This window comes from Rhinoraja longicauda, chromosome 6, assembly GCF_053455715.1.
Source record: "Rhinoraja longicauda isolate Sanriku21f chromosome 6, sRhiLon1.1, whole genome shotgun sequence".
In the NCBI taxonomy this organism is placed as follows: domain Eukaryota; kingdom Metazoa; phylum Chordata; class Chondrichthyes; order Rajiformes; family Arhynchobatidae; genus Rhinoraja; species Rhinoraja longicauda.
The window spans coordinates 77,308,303-77,324,467 of record NC_135958.1 but is presented as its reverse complement, the minus strand read 5'-3'; the positions used below and the strand labels follow the sequence as shown (position 1 = coordinate 77,324,467).

The 16,165-nt window shown below is 46.2% G+C and overlaps 1 protein-coding gene across 3 annotated transcripts in view; it reads left to right on the top strand.

Moving 5' to 3' along the window:
- The window catches only part of cep131 (centrosomal protein 131), an 84,014-nt gene extending 78,589 nt beyond the window's left edge, over window positions 1-5,425 (top strand). For all 3 annotated transcript variants that reach the window (XM_078401384.1, XM_078401385.1, XM_078401386.1), the window contains 4 exons: window positions 179-356; window positions 1,662-1,858; window positions 3,792-3,852; window positions 4,440-5,425. In XM_078401384.1, the coding sequence (XP_078257510.1) occupies window positions 179-356; window positions 1,662-1,858; window positions 3,792-3,852; window positions 4,440-4,511 (508 nt within the window). In that variant the 3' untranslated portion in view covers window positions 4,512-5,425. The remainder of the gene's footprint in view (window positions 1-178; window positions 357-1,661; window positions 1,859-3,791; window positions 3,853-4,439) is intronic.
- Window positions 5,426-16,165: the final 10,740 nt, after the last annotated feature.

The following is a 16,165-nucleotide window of genomic DNA, read 5'->3' as shown; positions in this document are numbered from 1 at the left end:
ATATATATAAGATACACACAAAAAGCTGGAGTAACTCAGCGGGACAGGCAGCATCTCTGGAGAGAAGGAATGGGTGACTTTTCAGGTCGAGACCCTTCTTCAGACTATGGTTATATATATATTATATATGATGTCCCAAAGTGTAGGGTCCAGTTGTGTAAAACCAACTGTATTGCAGGATTAAGCACGTCCGTCAGAAGTATGAAACGGAACTGAGGGAACTGGAGCATTCAGAATGCAGCCTGCAGGAAAGGTGCAAAGAACTTAAGACCCATTTGATGGAAGCAGAGGGAGAAACCATCCGGTTCAAGGGACTGTACAAATATAAAGAACAGGAGATAGAAGATATAAGAAAGGTAACGTTGAGTGTTTTTGTTTGTCATTTCTTTCCTAGGGTACAGTCTGTAAGCCATTTACTCCATGACTAATGTTCAGTAACAAATCTGGCCGATTGAGTTCCTTGTTTGTGACAGGCAGGTTTATTTTGCCTCTGGTTCCAGTATAGACTCTATGCATCTGATTATAACCAGGTCTTCCTGCAACCACTCTCTGTGTCTAAAAAATCAAACCCATCTTACCCCCCTTTAAATCTCCTTCCTCTGCCCTGATAACTCTACCATGGGAAAAATATTCTGATTTTCATCGCCTCATCATTTTAAATACCTCTATCAGGACCCCCCTCGGCCTCATTTGACCCAGGGAAAAGTCCAGTCCCCTCCCCATAATTAAAAACCTCCTATCCAGGCAACATCCTGGCGAATCTTCTCTGCATTCTCTCCAGTGGTACTGCATTCTTCTCTAAGTGTAGTGACCAGAGCTGGGCACGCTATCAAACTGTGCCGAACATGTGTTTTTTCTGAAGTTGCAACATGACCTTCCAACTGTTATATTCAATGCCCTAGCAAGCATGTCATATGTCTTCTTTATTACTCTATTGACCTACATTATCACTTTCAGGAAACAATGGACTTGTAGCCCTAGATCTGGTGGCAGGTGCTATTGCAATGTTTAAGAATGATTTAGACAAACACATGGATAAGATAGGTTTAGAGGGATATGGGCCATACGCAGGCAGGAGGGATTAGTGTAGGTGGGACATGTTGGTTGTCGTGGGCAAGTTGGGCCGATGGGCCTGTTTCCACGCTGTATGACTCCATCTCTCAGTTCACAAAAGTTCCTTAGTTCCCGACCGTTTTCTGCACAAGTCTAAGCTGCTGCACCTCACACTTGTCAGGATTAAATTCCATCATCCACGCTCTGTCAAGTGGGTTATGGGAACGCACGGTGGCGCAGAGTTAGAGTTGCTGCCTCACAGCACCAGAGACCCGGGTTCGATCCTGATCACGGGTGCTGCCTGTACGGAGTTTGTACAATCTCCCTGTGACCACGTGGGGTTTCTCCAGTATTTCCGGTTAACTCCCACACTCCAAAGACGTGCAGGTTTGTGGGTTAATTGGCTTGGTATTAATGTAAAATTGTCCCCAGTGTGTATTGAATCGTGTTAGTGTGTAGGGATCGCTGGTCGGTGCGGACTCAGTGGGCCGAAGAGCCTGTTTCTGCACTGTATCTCTGAACTAAACTAAATCATCGTGATTAAAAGTGTGACTTTGGATTGTTGTGGCTGTGAAAATGATGGTAGGTTTCTTTTGCTTTGAAACCAGATCAAAGACAGGCTCACGGAAGAGCGGAAGAGCCTAGCGGAGGTCGTACGCCAGGAGTTTGCTGACCGGCTGGTGAGCACCGAAGAGGAAAATAAGCGGCTAAAGACCGAGATGTCGGAGATGCGGGCACGACATCGCCTGGAAGTGGAGCGAATCACCCGGGAGAAGGAGGAGGAGCTGGAGGAGGTCCATAAACGGTGAGATGGGGCACGGTTGGATAAAGGGGGCCTTGTTGAGATTGAGTTGAATTTATTGTCACGTGTACTGAGGTACAGCGAAAAGCTTTTGTGGCATGCTATCCAGTCAGTGGAAAGACAAGGCTGGATAAAGAAGCCCTTCTTGAGATTGAGTTGAGTTTATGAAGGAACTGCAAGATGCTGGTTTAAACCGAAGATGGACACAAAATGCTGGAGTAACTCAGCGGGACAGGCAGCATCTCTGGAGAGACGGAGACAGTGAATGGTCTTCGCAAACGGCATGAGGTGAGTTTTATGGAGTCAGCTCAACAAACCCACATGACTCTGCCTTCTTAAATGTGTCTGAAGAGTCTCAACCCGAGACGTCACCCCTTCCTTCCTTCTCTCCAGAGATGCTGCCTGTCACGCTGAGTTACTCCAGCAGTTTGTGTGTATCTTTGAGTTGAGTTTATTTTATTGTCACGTGTACCGAGGTACAGCGAAAAGTTTTTGTTGCGTGCTAACCAGTCAGCGAAAAGACTATACATGATTACATTTGAACCGTCCACAGTTTACTGAATACTCCAGGATCAGATTAATGTTTGGAGACACAAGGAACTGTGGATGCTGGAATCTTGAGCAAAACATAGTGCTCATAAGTGATTGTAGCAGAAGTAGGCCATTCGGCCCATCAAGTCAGCTCCGCCATTCAATCATGGCAAATTTATCCCTCTCAACCCCATTCTCCTGCCTTCACCCCATAACCCCTGACACCCGCACTAATCAAAGTACTAACCAAAGTTGGAGTAACGCAGCGGGTCAGCCAGCAGAGAATGGACAGGCCATGTTTTGGTCGACAACCTTCTTCAGGTTAATTTTTAATTTGGAGCTGTGCTGAAGCACTATTCTTGAAGAAGGCCTCGCCAATACGTTGGAGGTGAGTGTGTCCTATCTTCAAGTCAGTTACATCTGTAGAGGGACAGAATTGAAAAGCAGAGAAATACTTTTCTCGGTAAAGAGAGGTTGAGAGGTGACATGTTGGGGACATTTACAACAAAATAGCGCAAAGAAACTTTGCAGGAGATCAGATTCTATTTGATCTTTTCGTCAAGTTAGACTTAGAGATACAGCACGGAAACGGGCCCTTCGGCCCACCGAGTCCGCACCGACCAGCAATCCCCGCACACTAACACTATCCTACACTAGAAACATGTTTTACATTTATACCAAACCAATTAACCTACAAACCTGCACGTCTTTGGAGTGTGGGAGGAAACTGAAGTTCTCGGAGAAAACGCACACGGTCTCGGGGAGAACATACAAACTCCGTACAGATAAGGACCCATAGCCAAGATTGAACCCGGGTCTCCGGCGTTGTAAGGCAGCAACTCTACCATAGTCATGGATTGTATTACCAAATTACATTACCAACAGTAGTTAAGGCAAACGCACAGGTGTGTTGATAAGCAAACGACAGGAGAACATATAGAATTAAGGTGGGAAGAGACCAACATAGAACTTAAATACTGATATCTACTAAGCCAAACAATGTATATAATTAAGTACATAGACACACAAAGCTGGAGTAACTCGGCGGGACAGGCAGCATTCCTGGAGAGAAAGAATGGGTGACGTTTCGGGTCGAAAAATTCCGGTCACCCATTCCTTCTCTCCAGAGATGCTGCCTGTCCCGCTGAGTTACTCCAGCTTTTTGTGTCTAGCTTTGATTTAAACCAGCATCTGCAGTTCCTTCCTACATATATAATCATATAGATCGGACAACATGTGAAATTGGAAGATGAATGTGAGAGATGGAATTATTCATTAGAACATTTAGTTCTTAACATGGTGTTGAATGCTAGTGTGGAGCATTAGCTCCAGAACTGATCTGATATAAGTAATAACCGGTTTCAACTTACATGATAACAACCACTTGACATTGTTTTCTATTTAGTGTAAAAGCGGCCATTGTGAAGAAAGAGGAAACGGTGAATAATCTTCGCAAGCAATATGAGGTGAGTTTTATAAAGTCAGCTAACAATCTCACGTGACTCTGTCTTCTTAGATGTGAATGCACAGCATTTGTACAGTGTTGTGAATATCATGAAATCAATCTGTTGTAGGTTTAGCCTCATAATTGCGAGAATTAAAAAAAATAAAAGTCATCTTGAATGAATAGGTGGCATTGTTGCGCAGCGGTAGAGTTGCTGCCTCACAGCGCCAGAGACCCAGGTTCGATCCTGACTACGGGTGTTGTCTGTACAGAGTTTGTACGTTCTCCCCGTGACCTGTGTGGGTTTTCTCCAGGAGCTCCGGTTTCCTCCCCCACTCCAGGGACGTACAGGTTTGTAGGTTAATTGGCTTCGGTAAGATTGTAAATTGTCCCTCGTGTCTAGGATAGCGCTAGTGTAGGGGGGTCGCCGGTCGGCGCGGACCCGGTGTGCCGGGGGGGAGGCCTGTTTCCGCCCTGCATCTCTAAAGTCTAAAGATGCAACAAAAAAAAAAAAGGCAGCTGTGGAAGGTGACTGCATCAGTTTGATGTTGGCATTATTCAAACATTTGTTGACATTGCTGTTAATTGTGCGTCGTTCTTCCGTGTTAGGCAGCGCTTAAGAGAGCGGACCACCTTGAAGCTCTGCTGGAACAACAGAGGAAGCAGCTGCTGGGAAAATGAATTTGCAGGCTTTTGTGTAATGGAGGACTTTGTAATCGAAGACAGCAAAACCATCGCCCATCGAGCATTCAGTCCGTGGGATTGCACACGTGACCCGCACAAGTGTGAGGTCACCAACAGAATGACAACAAGAGATTTGTTTGCTTCCAATCCATAATCATACTGTAGTTCAGTTGTCCAAATCAGACATTATGCGTTTACCTAAACAGCCTTTTTTAAAGAAAATAATGTTTTTTTTTATTTTTCTACATTATCTACTGTAATATTTTCTCAATTGGCAGCCTTTGTTTTGTACGTTAGCTGTTAAGTGGAGCATGATGGAATTTATATATAAAAAAAACATTCAACAGGCTTTCAGTATTGTACAGACCTTCTTGTGATTAAATGGTACACTATCAGTTGTTTTGATTGGAGATTGCATCAAAGAATTTAGCACCAAGCCAATGTAAGTGTCGCTAAAGGAATGCAGTATTTTGCAGTTACTATCAGTCTTTTTCATAAGTTCATGTGATAGGAGCGGAATTAGGCCATTCAGCCCATCAAGCCTTCTCCGTCATTCAATCATGGCTGATCTATCTCTCCCTCCTAACCCCATTCTCCTGCCTTCTCCCCGTAACCTCTGACATCTGTACTAATCAAGAATCTATCTATCTCTGCCTTAAAAATGTCCATTGACTCCACAGCCTTCTGTGGCAATGAATTCCACTGATTCACCAACCACTGACAAAATAAATTCCTCCTCATCTCCTTCCTAAAGGAACGTCCTTTTATTTTGAGGCTGTGACCTCTGGTCCTGGACTCTCCCACTAGTGGAAACATCCTCTCCACATCCACTCTATCCAGGCCTTGCAGTATTCGGTAAGTTTCAATGAGGTCCCCCCCCTCATCCTTTAAACTCCAGCGAGTACAGACCCAGTGCCAAACGCTCATCATATGTTAACCCACTCATTCCTGGGATCATTCTCGTAAAGCTCTCCAGCACCAGCACGTCCTCATCTCTGTCACGCCTCCCCAGCCCCCCCCCCCCCCCCCCCGTCACCTCCGTCACACCTAGCCCACAGCAATACCGTGCCTTGTTCCTGGAATGTGCAGCAGTAGGGTTGGCTAACAGCAATGGAGTCAGAGCGCAGTGTCAGAGCCACAGTGTCAAGGGCAGCGGCTGACTTGATTATACTGAAAGAAGATAGGGTTTACTTTAACTAATGCCTTTGTAAAGAACCAAAGGTTGGAGAAACTCAGCGGGTCAGGCAGCGTCTGTTTAGTGAATGGACAGACGATCTTTCAGGTCGAGAGCCTCCTTCAGATTGATGGAGTGGGGATGGGGGGGTAGAAAGCTGAAGAGGGGCGGCACGGTGGCGCAGCGGTCGAGTTGCCGTGTGGGTTTTCTCCGGGTGCTCCGGTTTCCCCCCACACTCCAAAGACGTACAAGTTTGTAGTTTAATTGGCTTTGGTAAAATTGTAAATGGTCCCAAGTGTGTGGGATAGAGTTAGTGGACGGGGTGATCGCTGGTTGGCACGGACTCGGTGGGCCGAAGGGCCTGTTTCCGTGCTGTGTCTATAAAGTCTAAAGAGAGGAGCGGTTGGGCAAAGCCTGGCAAGTGGTAGGTGGATACTGGTGAAATTGGCAGATAGCTGGATATGGTAACAAAGGCTAGAGGCGAAAAGGGGACAAAACAGTGTCAGACAAGGAAGCAGAAATGAGCGAGCTTAGTTTATTGTTACGTGTACCGAGGTACAGTGACAAACTTTTGTTGCCTGCTAAACAGAAAGACAATACGTGATTACAATCGACCAATCCACAGTGTACAGATACATGATAAAGAGATTACCGTGAATAACGTTTAGTGCAAGATAAAGACCAATAAAGTCCAATCAAATGAAAAGCCAGTGGGAGGAATATTGGTGGGGGGGGGGGGGGGGGGGGGTAGGGGAAAGAGGGGGATTAAGAAGGAAATGCACAACTCTGGGATGGGAGGTTTTGCGCAGTTTAGTTGATTGGCATGTGTACCAAGGCACAGTGAAAAGCTTTTGATACATTCCTTCTCTCCCGAGATGCTGCCTGACCTGCTGAGTTACTCCAGCATTTTGTGAATAAATCGATTTGTACCAGCATCTGCAGTTATTTTCTTATAGCTTTTGATACATGCTATCCAGTCAGTGGAAAGACAATGCATGATTACAATTGAGCCATTTACAGTGTACAGATACATGTTAAGGGAATAACGTTTGGTGTAAGGTAAAGCCAGCATAGACAATAGACAATAGGTGCAGGAGGAGGCCATTCGGCCCTTCGAGCCAGTGCCGCCATTCAATGTGATCATGGCTGATCATTCTCAAGCAGTACCCCGTTCCTGCCTTCTCCCCATACCCCCTGACTCCGCTATCCTTAAGAGCTCTATCTAGCTCTCTCTTGAGTGCATTCAGAGAATTGGCCTCCACTGCCTTCTGAGGCAGAGAATTCCCCTCCGATCAAGGGTAATCTGATGGTCACCCAATGAGGTAGATCGTAGTTCAGCTCTCCTCGCTGGTTGTGGTAGGAAGATTCAGTTGCCTGATAACAGCTGGGAAGAAACTGTCCGTGAATCTGGAGGTGCGCGCTTTTACACTTCTGTACCTCCTGCCCGATGGGAGAGGGGAGAAGAGGGAGTGGCCGGGAGATGAGCGTACAGAGGAGGGGATAATAGCAGAGTGACTTGGGTGGTGGGAGATGATGGGAGAAAATGTGTGTACCAGGGTCAAAGAGAGAATTGAATGTTCATACTGTTGGGTTGTAATCTGAATGACCCAAGGTGCTTCATGGAAAATGAAATACTTTTGGAGTGTTATACAGTGCCCTCCATAATGTTTGGGACAAAGAACCATCATTTATTTATTTGCCTCTGTACTCTACAATTTGAGATTTGTAATAGAAAAAAAAATCACATGTGGTTAAAGTGCACATTGTCAGATTTTATTAAAGGCCATTTTTGTACACTTTGGTTTCACCATGTAGAAATTACATCTGTGTTTATTTATACATAGTGCCTCCCCCCCCCCCCCCCCCCTCTCTCCACACACACACACACACACACAATCACAAGCGTTTGCAATTGCTCAGGTGTGTTTAATTGCCTCCTTAATGCAGGTATAAGAGCACCTAGTCTTTCCTCCAGTCTTTCTATCACCTTTGGAAACTTTTATTGCTGTTTATCAACATGAGGACCAAAGTCGTGCCAATGAAAGTTAAAGAAGCCATTATGAGACTGAGAAACAAGAATAAAACTGTTAGAGACATCAGCCAAACCTTAGGCTTACCAAAATCAACTGTTTAGTACACCATTAAGAAGAAAGAGAGCACTGGTGAGCTTACAAATCGCAAAGGGACTGGCAGGCCAAGGAAGACCTCCACAGCTGATGACAGAATAATTCTCTCTACAATAAAGAAAAATCCACAAACACCTGTCTGACAGATCAGAAACAATCTTCAGGAGTCAGGTGTGGGGATTTGTTAATGACCACTGTCCGCAGAAAACATACAGAGGTTACAGTGAACAGAAATACAGAGGCTACACTGTAAGATGCAAACCACTGGTTAGCTGCAAAAATAGGATGGCCTGGTTACAGTTTGCCAAGAAGTGCTTAAAAGAGCAACCACAGTTCTGGAAAAAAAGGTCTTGTGGACAGATGAGACTAAGATGAACTTATATCAGAGTGATGGCAAGAGCAAAGAATGGTTGAGAGAAGGAACTGCCCAAAATCCAAAGCATACCACCTCATCTGTGAAACACAGTGGTGGGGGTGTTATGGCCTGGGCATGTATGGCTGCTGAAGGTACTGGCTCACTTATCTGCATTGATGATACAACTGCTGATGGTAGTAGCATAATTAATTCTGAAGTGTATAGACTCAAGTTCAAACAAATGCCTCAAAACTCATTGGCCGACGGTTCATTCTACTGCAAGACCATGATCCCAAACATACTGCTAAAGCAACAAAGGTGTTTTTCAAAGCTAAAAAACGGTCAATTCTTGAGTGGCCAAGTCAATCACCCGATCTGAACCCAATTGAGCATGTCTTTTATATGCTGAAGAGAAAACTGAAGGGGACTAGCCCCCAAAACAAGCATAAGCTGCAGATGGCTGCAATACAGGCCTGGCAGAGCATCACCAGAGAAGACACCCAGCAACTGGTAATGTCCATGAATCGCAGACTTCAAGCAGTCATTGCATGCAAAGGATAGGCAACAAAATACTAAACAAGACTACTTTCATTTACATGACATTGCTGTGTCCCAAACATTATAGTGCCCTGAAATGGGGGGGACTATGTATAAACACTGCTGTAATTTCTACATGGTGAAACCAAAATGCATTAAAATGTCCTTTATTAAAATCTGACAATGTGCACTTTAACCACATATGATTATTTTTCTATTACAAATTTCAAATTGTGGAGAACAGAGGCAAATAAATAAGAAAACCTGCTGAGCTAATGGAGTTAGCAAGGCAGTGAGTCAGAGTCATCGTCACATGGCGACAGGGTGGCGCAGCGGTAGAGTTGCCACCTCACAGCGGCAGAGCCCCAGGTCTCGGGTTCGATCCTCACTATGGGTGCTGTCTGTATGGAGTTTGTACGTTCTCCCCGTGACCTGCATTGGCTTTCTCAGGGTGCTCCAGTTTCCTCCCACACTCCAAAGACGTGGTATAAGTGTAAATTGTCCCAAGTGTGTGTAGGGTAGTGTTAGTGTGTGGGGATCGCTGGTCAGTGCAGACTCGGTGGGCCGAAGGGCCTGTTTCCACGCTGTATCTCTAAACTAAACATGGAGTGATACATCGTGGAAACAGGCCCTTCAGCCCAACTTGCTCACCACACCAGCCAACATATCCCAGCTACACTAGTCCCACGTGTCTGCCTTTGGCCCATACCCCTCCAAACCTGTCGTACTACTGTTTCTTAAATGTTGGGATAGTCCCTGCCTCAACTACCTCCTCTGGCAGTTTGTTCCATACACCCACCACCCTTTGTGTGAAAAAATTACCTCTCAGATTCCTATTAAATCTTTTCCCCTTCACTTTAAACCTTTGTCCTCGATTCACCTACTCTGGCCAAGAGACTCTGTCCATCTACCCGATCTATTCCTCTCATGATCTTATACACCTGTATAAAAACACCCCTCATCCTCCTGCGCTCCAAGGAATAGAGTCCCAGCCTGCTCAACCTCTGCCTACAGCTCACACCCTCTAGTCCTGGCAACAAAAGAGTAATTCCAGGTAACCAGGCAAAGCCAACATTGTGAAATACCGAGTTTCTTCCCAGCTGTTCTTGAACTCAAGATCTGCTAAAGATAGACTCAAAAAGCTGGAGATTTACTCAGCGGGTCAGGCAACATCTCTGGAGAAAAGGAATAGGTGACGTTTTGGGCCGAGACCCTTCTTCAGACTGGGAGTTAGGGGAAAAGGGTTTGAGAGATATAGACAGTACTTGATACTTGATCTACACCTCTCATGGTCTTGTACACCCCTGTCAGATCACCCCTCATCCTCCTACGCTACAAAGAAAGGCACAAAATGCTGGAGTAACTCAGCGGGTCAGGCATCATCTCTGGCACAAAGGAACAGATAGTGTTTCGGATCAAGACCCTTCTGACTGAGAGTCAGGGGAGAGGAAACGAGACATAGAAGCTACATAGAACAAATGAATGAAAGACGTGCAAAAAGCAACGATAATCAAGGAACGATGGAGCCCACAATGGTCCATTGTTGGCTATGGGATAGGTGATAACGAGTTAATTATCACTGTCAAGCAGCATCTCTGGAGAACAATGGATTCAACAATGGCTGAATGGGAGATACCAGAGGGTAACGGTTGACAATTGTATGTCAGGTTGGAGGCCAGTGTCTAGTGGAGTGCCCCAAGGATCTGTGTTGGGTCCACTGTTGTTTGTCATTTACATTAATGATCTGGATGATGGTGTGGCAAATTGGATTAGTAAATATGCAGATGATACTAAGATAGGTGGAGTAGTTGATAGTGAGGTAGATTTTCAAAGTCCACAGAGAGACTTGGGCCTTTTGGAAGGGTGGGCTGAAAGATGGCAGATGGAGTTTAATGCTGATAAGTGTGAGGTGCTGCATTTTGGTAGGACAAATCAAAATAGGACGTACAGGGTAAATGGTAGGGAATTGAAGAATGCAGTGGAACAGAGGGATCTGGGAATAACTGTGCATTGTTCCCTGAAGGTGGAATCTCATGTGGATAGGGTGGTGAAGAAGGCGTTTGGTATGCTTGCCTTTATAAATCAGAGCATCGAGTATAGAAGTTGGGATGTAATGTTGAAATTGTACAGGGCATTGGTGAGGCCGAATCTGGAGTATGGTGTGCAGTTCTGGTCGCCAAATTATAGGAAGGATGTCGACAAAATGGAGAGGGTACAGAGGAGATTTACTAGAATGTTGCCTGGGTTTCAGCACTTAGGCTACAGAGAGAGGTTGAACAGGTTGGGTCTTTATTCTTTGGAGCGTAGAAGGTTGAGGGGGGACTTGATAGAGGTTTTTAAAATTTTGAGAGGGACGGACAGAGTTGACGTGGGTAGGCTTTTCCCTTTGAGAGTGGGGAAGATTCCAACAAGGGGACATAGCTTCAGAATTGAGGGACAAAGGTTTAGGGGTAACATGAGGGGGAACTTCTTTACTCAGAGGGTTGTGGCTGTATGGAATGGGCTTCCGGTGGAAGTGGTGGAGGCTGGCTCGATTTTATTATTTAAGAGTAAATTGGATAGGTATATGGATAAGAGGGGATTAGAGGGTTATGGTCTGAGTGCAGGTAGATGAGACTAGGTCAGGGAAAATGGTCGGCGTGGACTGGTAGGGCCGGACAGGCCTGTTTCCATGCTGTAGTTGTTATATATGTTATATATATGTTATTATTATATAACATGGAGAGGTGGCATTTCGGGTCAGGACCCTTCTTCAGACTTTAAGGAACTGCAGATGCTGGTTTACAAAAAAAGGTACAGAGTGTTGGGGTAGTTCAGTTGGTCAGGCAGCATCTCAGAGATGCTGCCTGACCCGCCGAGTTACTCCAGCATTTTTGTGTCTATCTTCGGTGTAAACCAGCATCTGCAGTTCCTTCCAACAACATGGTGTCAAGTTAGGAAGAGGGGATGTTCAAAGAGATCTGGGTGTCCTAGTGCATCAGTCACTGAAAGGAAGCATGCAGGTACAGCAGGCAGTGAAGAAAGCCAATGGAATGTTGGCCTTCATAACAAGAGGAGTTGAGTATAGGAGCAAAGAGGTCCTTCTACAGTTGTACCGGGCCCTGGTGAGACCGCACCTGGAGTACTGTGTGCAGTTTTGGTCTCCAAATTTGAGGAAGGATATTCTTGCTATTGAGGGCGTGCAGCGTAGGTTCACTAGGTTAATTCCCGGAATGGCGGGACTGTCGTATGTTGAAAGGCTGGAGCAATTAGGCTTGTATACACTGGAATTTAGAAGGATGAGGGGGGATCTTATTGAAACATATAAGATCATTAGGGGATTGGACACTTTAGAGGCAAGAAACATGTTCCCAATGTTGGGGGAGTCCAGAACAAGGGGCCACAGTTTAAGAATAAGGGGTAGGCCATTTAGAACGGAGATGAGGAAGAACTTTTTCAGTCAGAGAGTGGTGAAGGTGCGGAATTCTCTGCCTCAGAAGGCAGTAGAGGCCAGTTCGTTGGATGCTTTCAAGAGAGAGCTGGATAGAGCTCTTAAGGATAGCGGAGTGAGGGGGTATGGGGAGAAGGCAGGAACGGGGTACTGATTGAGAGTGATCAGCCATGATCGCATTGAATGGCCGTGCTGGCTCGAAGGGCTGAATGGCCTACTCCTGCACCTATTGTCTATTGTCTATTGTCTAACATTGAATGACGAGCTAGATGGCCTTTTTTATTGCCCCAAGGTTGCATTTGAATAGGGTGTTGACGAGATCATATCTTGATCATATCTCCTAGTGGCTTTCCAGTCTGAATACCTGTTGTTTTTTTTGTATTTACTCACTGTACTTGGTTGTGTCTGAGAGGCTGAAAATGTAGCTTGGTCAAGAGTGTTTAATTGTCATATGTACCGAAAATGAAACAATTAAATTCCTACTGGCAGCAGCAGAACAGGTCTGTAAGCACCACTGTTCACTTTTATGTTTAGTTTAGAGATACAGCACGGAAACAGGCCGTTCGGCCAACTTTGGCCCCATACCTGAGGAAGGATGTGCTGGCTCTGGAGAGGGTCCTGAGGAGGTTTACAAGAATGATCCCAGGAATGATTGGGTTAACATATGATAATCGTCTCTCAGCACTGGGGTTTAGAAGGATGAGGTGGGGGGGGGGGGGGACATCATTGAAACTTACCAAATAATGAAAGGCCTGGATAGAGTGGATGTGGAGAAGATGTTTCCACTAGTGGGAGAGTCTCGGACTGGAGGGCACAGCCTCAGAATTAAAGGATGTTCCTTTAAGAAGGAGGTGAGGAGGAATTTATTTAGTCTGTTATTTAGTTATTTGGTGAATCTGCGGAATGCTTTGCCACAGAAGGTTGTGGAGTCCAAGTCAGTGGATAGTTTAAGGCAGATATAGATAGATTCTTGATTAGTGCGGGTGTCAGGGGTTATGGGGAGAAGGCAGGAGAATGGGGATAGGAGGGAGAGATCGATCAGCCACGATTGAATGGCGGAGTGGACTTGATGGGCTGATTGGCCTTATTGTGCTCCGATCACTAATGACCTTGGGAGTTGAGACACCCTGTGTGGGTGCTGCAGTTAATTTATTGACGTTGTTCCCCACATTGCGGTTAGATAGGGAGTTCCAGGACTTAGACAAATTGTCTGGCACCGTGCCACACAATGGGAAATGTGGTGGAATTTGTGTGGGCGTTCACCAATTGCCCTTGCGTCCAGGTGATATAAATCTCGGTCTGGGAGTTGCTCTGAGTGTTAACTTCGGCTAGTTTAGTTCACACAAGTGGAAGAGGGACTCTGCCTTTAATTGGGAAGAAGACTGGCCTTTTTCGCCCCGACTGCGGAGAGTTCGACTGCCCCGACCGCGGGAGAATAAAGAGGAAGAAGTTTGGGCCTTTTTGCCTTCCGTCACAGTGAGGAACGTGGGCGATCCGCTGTGGTGGATGTTACATAGAAACATAGAACATAGGTGCAGGAGGAGGCCATTTGGCCCTTCCAGCCAGCACCGCCATTCATTGTGACCATGGCTGATCGTCCACAATCAGTAACCCGTGCCTGCCTTCTCCCCATATCCCTTGATTCCGCTAGCCCCTAGAGCTCGATCTATCTCTCTTCTAAATTCATCCAGTGAATTGGCCTCCACTGCCTTCTGTTTATGTTAACTTTTATGCAGTTGTGTGTCTTGTTGCTTTTTTTGCGTACGGCTGTTTGGTAGTTTGCGTTTCACTGTACCTTGCGTGGGTACATGTGACAATAACAGACCTTTGATCTTTGAACATCCTCATTTCCTTTTGCGATATTACAAAGCCAGGAAAGGCAAAGCAGTATCTGACATACAACTGAGGCAGCAGTTGGTTGGTGAAGTGAGAGTCGTGAGTTTAAGATACAGGGTTGGTCTCGTTGACCAGGGGGGGGGGGGGCTGGTATAATCTGTGATACAGGCAGCTGTGCCACTTTATTGCAACGCCTTTTATCAGAAAAGCAATCTAGATCGCAGCCGACAGAATGAAGGACACATGCTGTGAAATATGACGTCCTGCACGGGCCTGATAGCAACTCTTTGCACAGCAGACTCTGTAAGTAACAGGCATTTTTCATTTTGCTAAACATGAACGTACGAGTGTTTGAGCAAGGGAAAGTCAACTTAAAGGCAACTTCTCAAGAGGAACATTTATTTTCAGCCCGCTGTGATAAAACATCACACGATTGCAAGTAACCAACGAGTATATCCCCCACATCCTCAGGATGTTCAGTATGTAGGCTTTCCAATCGATCTTTGGCCTTTCACACAGTTTTGTCAAACTACGAACTGCCTGGATTACACTGGGCTTTTGCTTTTGCACTAATATTGCTTTTTGACCTGCTTTTGTTGATTATGTTATGTAAGAGGACACAGCTTATCGCCCAGTTGTGCTGCTGCAAGTAAGAATTTAATTCGGCGGTGGAGTTGCTGCCTTGCAGCGCCAGAGACCCGGGTTCGATCCTGACCACGGCCGCTGTCTGTATGGAATTTGCACGTTCTCTCTGAGACCACGTGGGTTTTCTCCAGGTGCCCTGGTTTCCTCCCACATTCCAAAGACGAGCGGGCTTATAGGTTAATTGGCTTCGATAAGAGTTGTAAATTGTCCCTGATGTTTGGGATAGTTCTAGTTTGCGGGGTTCACTGGTCGGCACGGACTCGGTGGGCCGAAGGGCCTGTTTCCGCACTGTATCTCTAAACTAAACATAAAACTAAACCACAGTGCTTGCAGGCCTGTTTTGCTGCTGCAAGTAAGGATTTAATTGTTTCGCTTTCGGTACATACTAGACCAAGTGGACCCGTTGGGCCCAAACCTCTCCTGCATTGGTGTAGCACCTTCTCCTCCCCCTCCCCACCCCACTCCACTCCCCTCCCTCCTCCCCTCCTTCCCCCCACTCCCCCCCCCCTCCCACCCTCCTCCATTGAATGGTATTCACACTCCCCTGTGAATACCATTCACAGAAGGATTTCTTAAGTTTATAATATAGTAACCGGAGAAGGCAGCGGTGAAATTGTTCGGTGCTAGACCCTGTGATGACATTCCCAGTTTTTGTCACAAGTTCACAAGGCACTTCAGTTTCAAACATGTTGTGGGGAAAGAAGAACAGGGAAGATAGACACAAAATGCTGGAGTAACTCAGCGGGTCTCTATGAAGTGTCCTCATTTCTGATGCCAGGCTGAGGAAGGGCCTCGACCTGAAACGTCACCCATTCCTTCTCTCCAGAGATGCTGCCTGTCCCGCTGAGTTACTCAAGCATTTTGTGTCCATCTTCGACTTGATGGGCCGAATGGCCTAATTCTGCTCCTATCACTTATGATCTTATGAGTTAATAATTACATTTCACCTCCAGCAACCTTCTCGCGTGAGTGGGGCTAGTCTTCACAACTAACTGGGAGTCTTGAACCCATGGCAACTGGACTCCACCTCAGGTGGCACAGTGGCACAGCGGGTAAAGTTGCTGCCTCACAGCGCCAGAGACCCGGGTTCGATCCTGACCTTGGGTGCTGTCTGTGTGGAGTGTGCTTGTCCTCCCTGTGAGCATGTAGCTTTTCCCCTGGTGCTCCGGTTTCCTCCCACACTCCAAAGACGTACAGGTTTGTAGATTAACTGGTGTCAGTAAAGATTGTAATTGTCCCTAGTGTGTGAAGGATAATGTTTAATGTACGGGGGTCGCTGGTCCGCAAATGTAGACACACTCACAAGTTGAGATCCAAACCAGCATTGACACTTTTAGCTTTTATTTTAGAGGCACAGCGTGGAGTGCAAGCCCACCGAGTCCGCGCCGACCAAAGACCACCTGTGTACTAGTTCTAGTCTACAGCATAGGGACACGGGTGGCACGGTAGCGCAGCGGTAGAGTTGCTGCTTTACAGCGAATGCAGCGCCGGAGACTCAGGTTCGATCCTGACTACGGGTGCTGCACTGTAAGGAGTTTGTACGTTCTC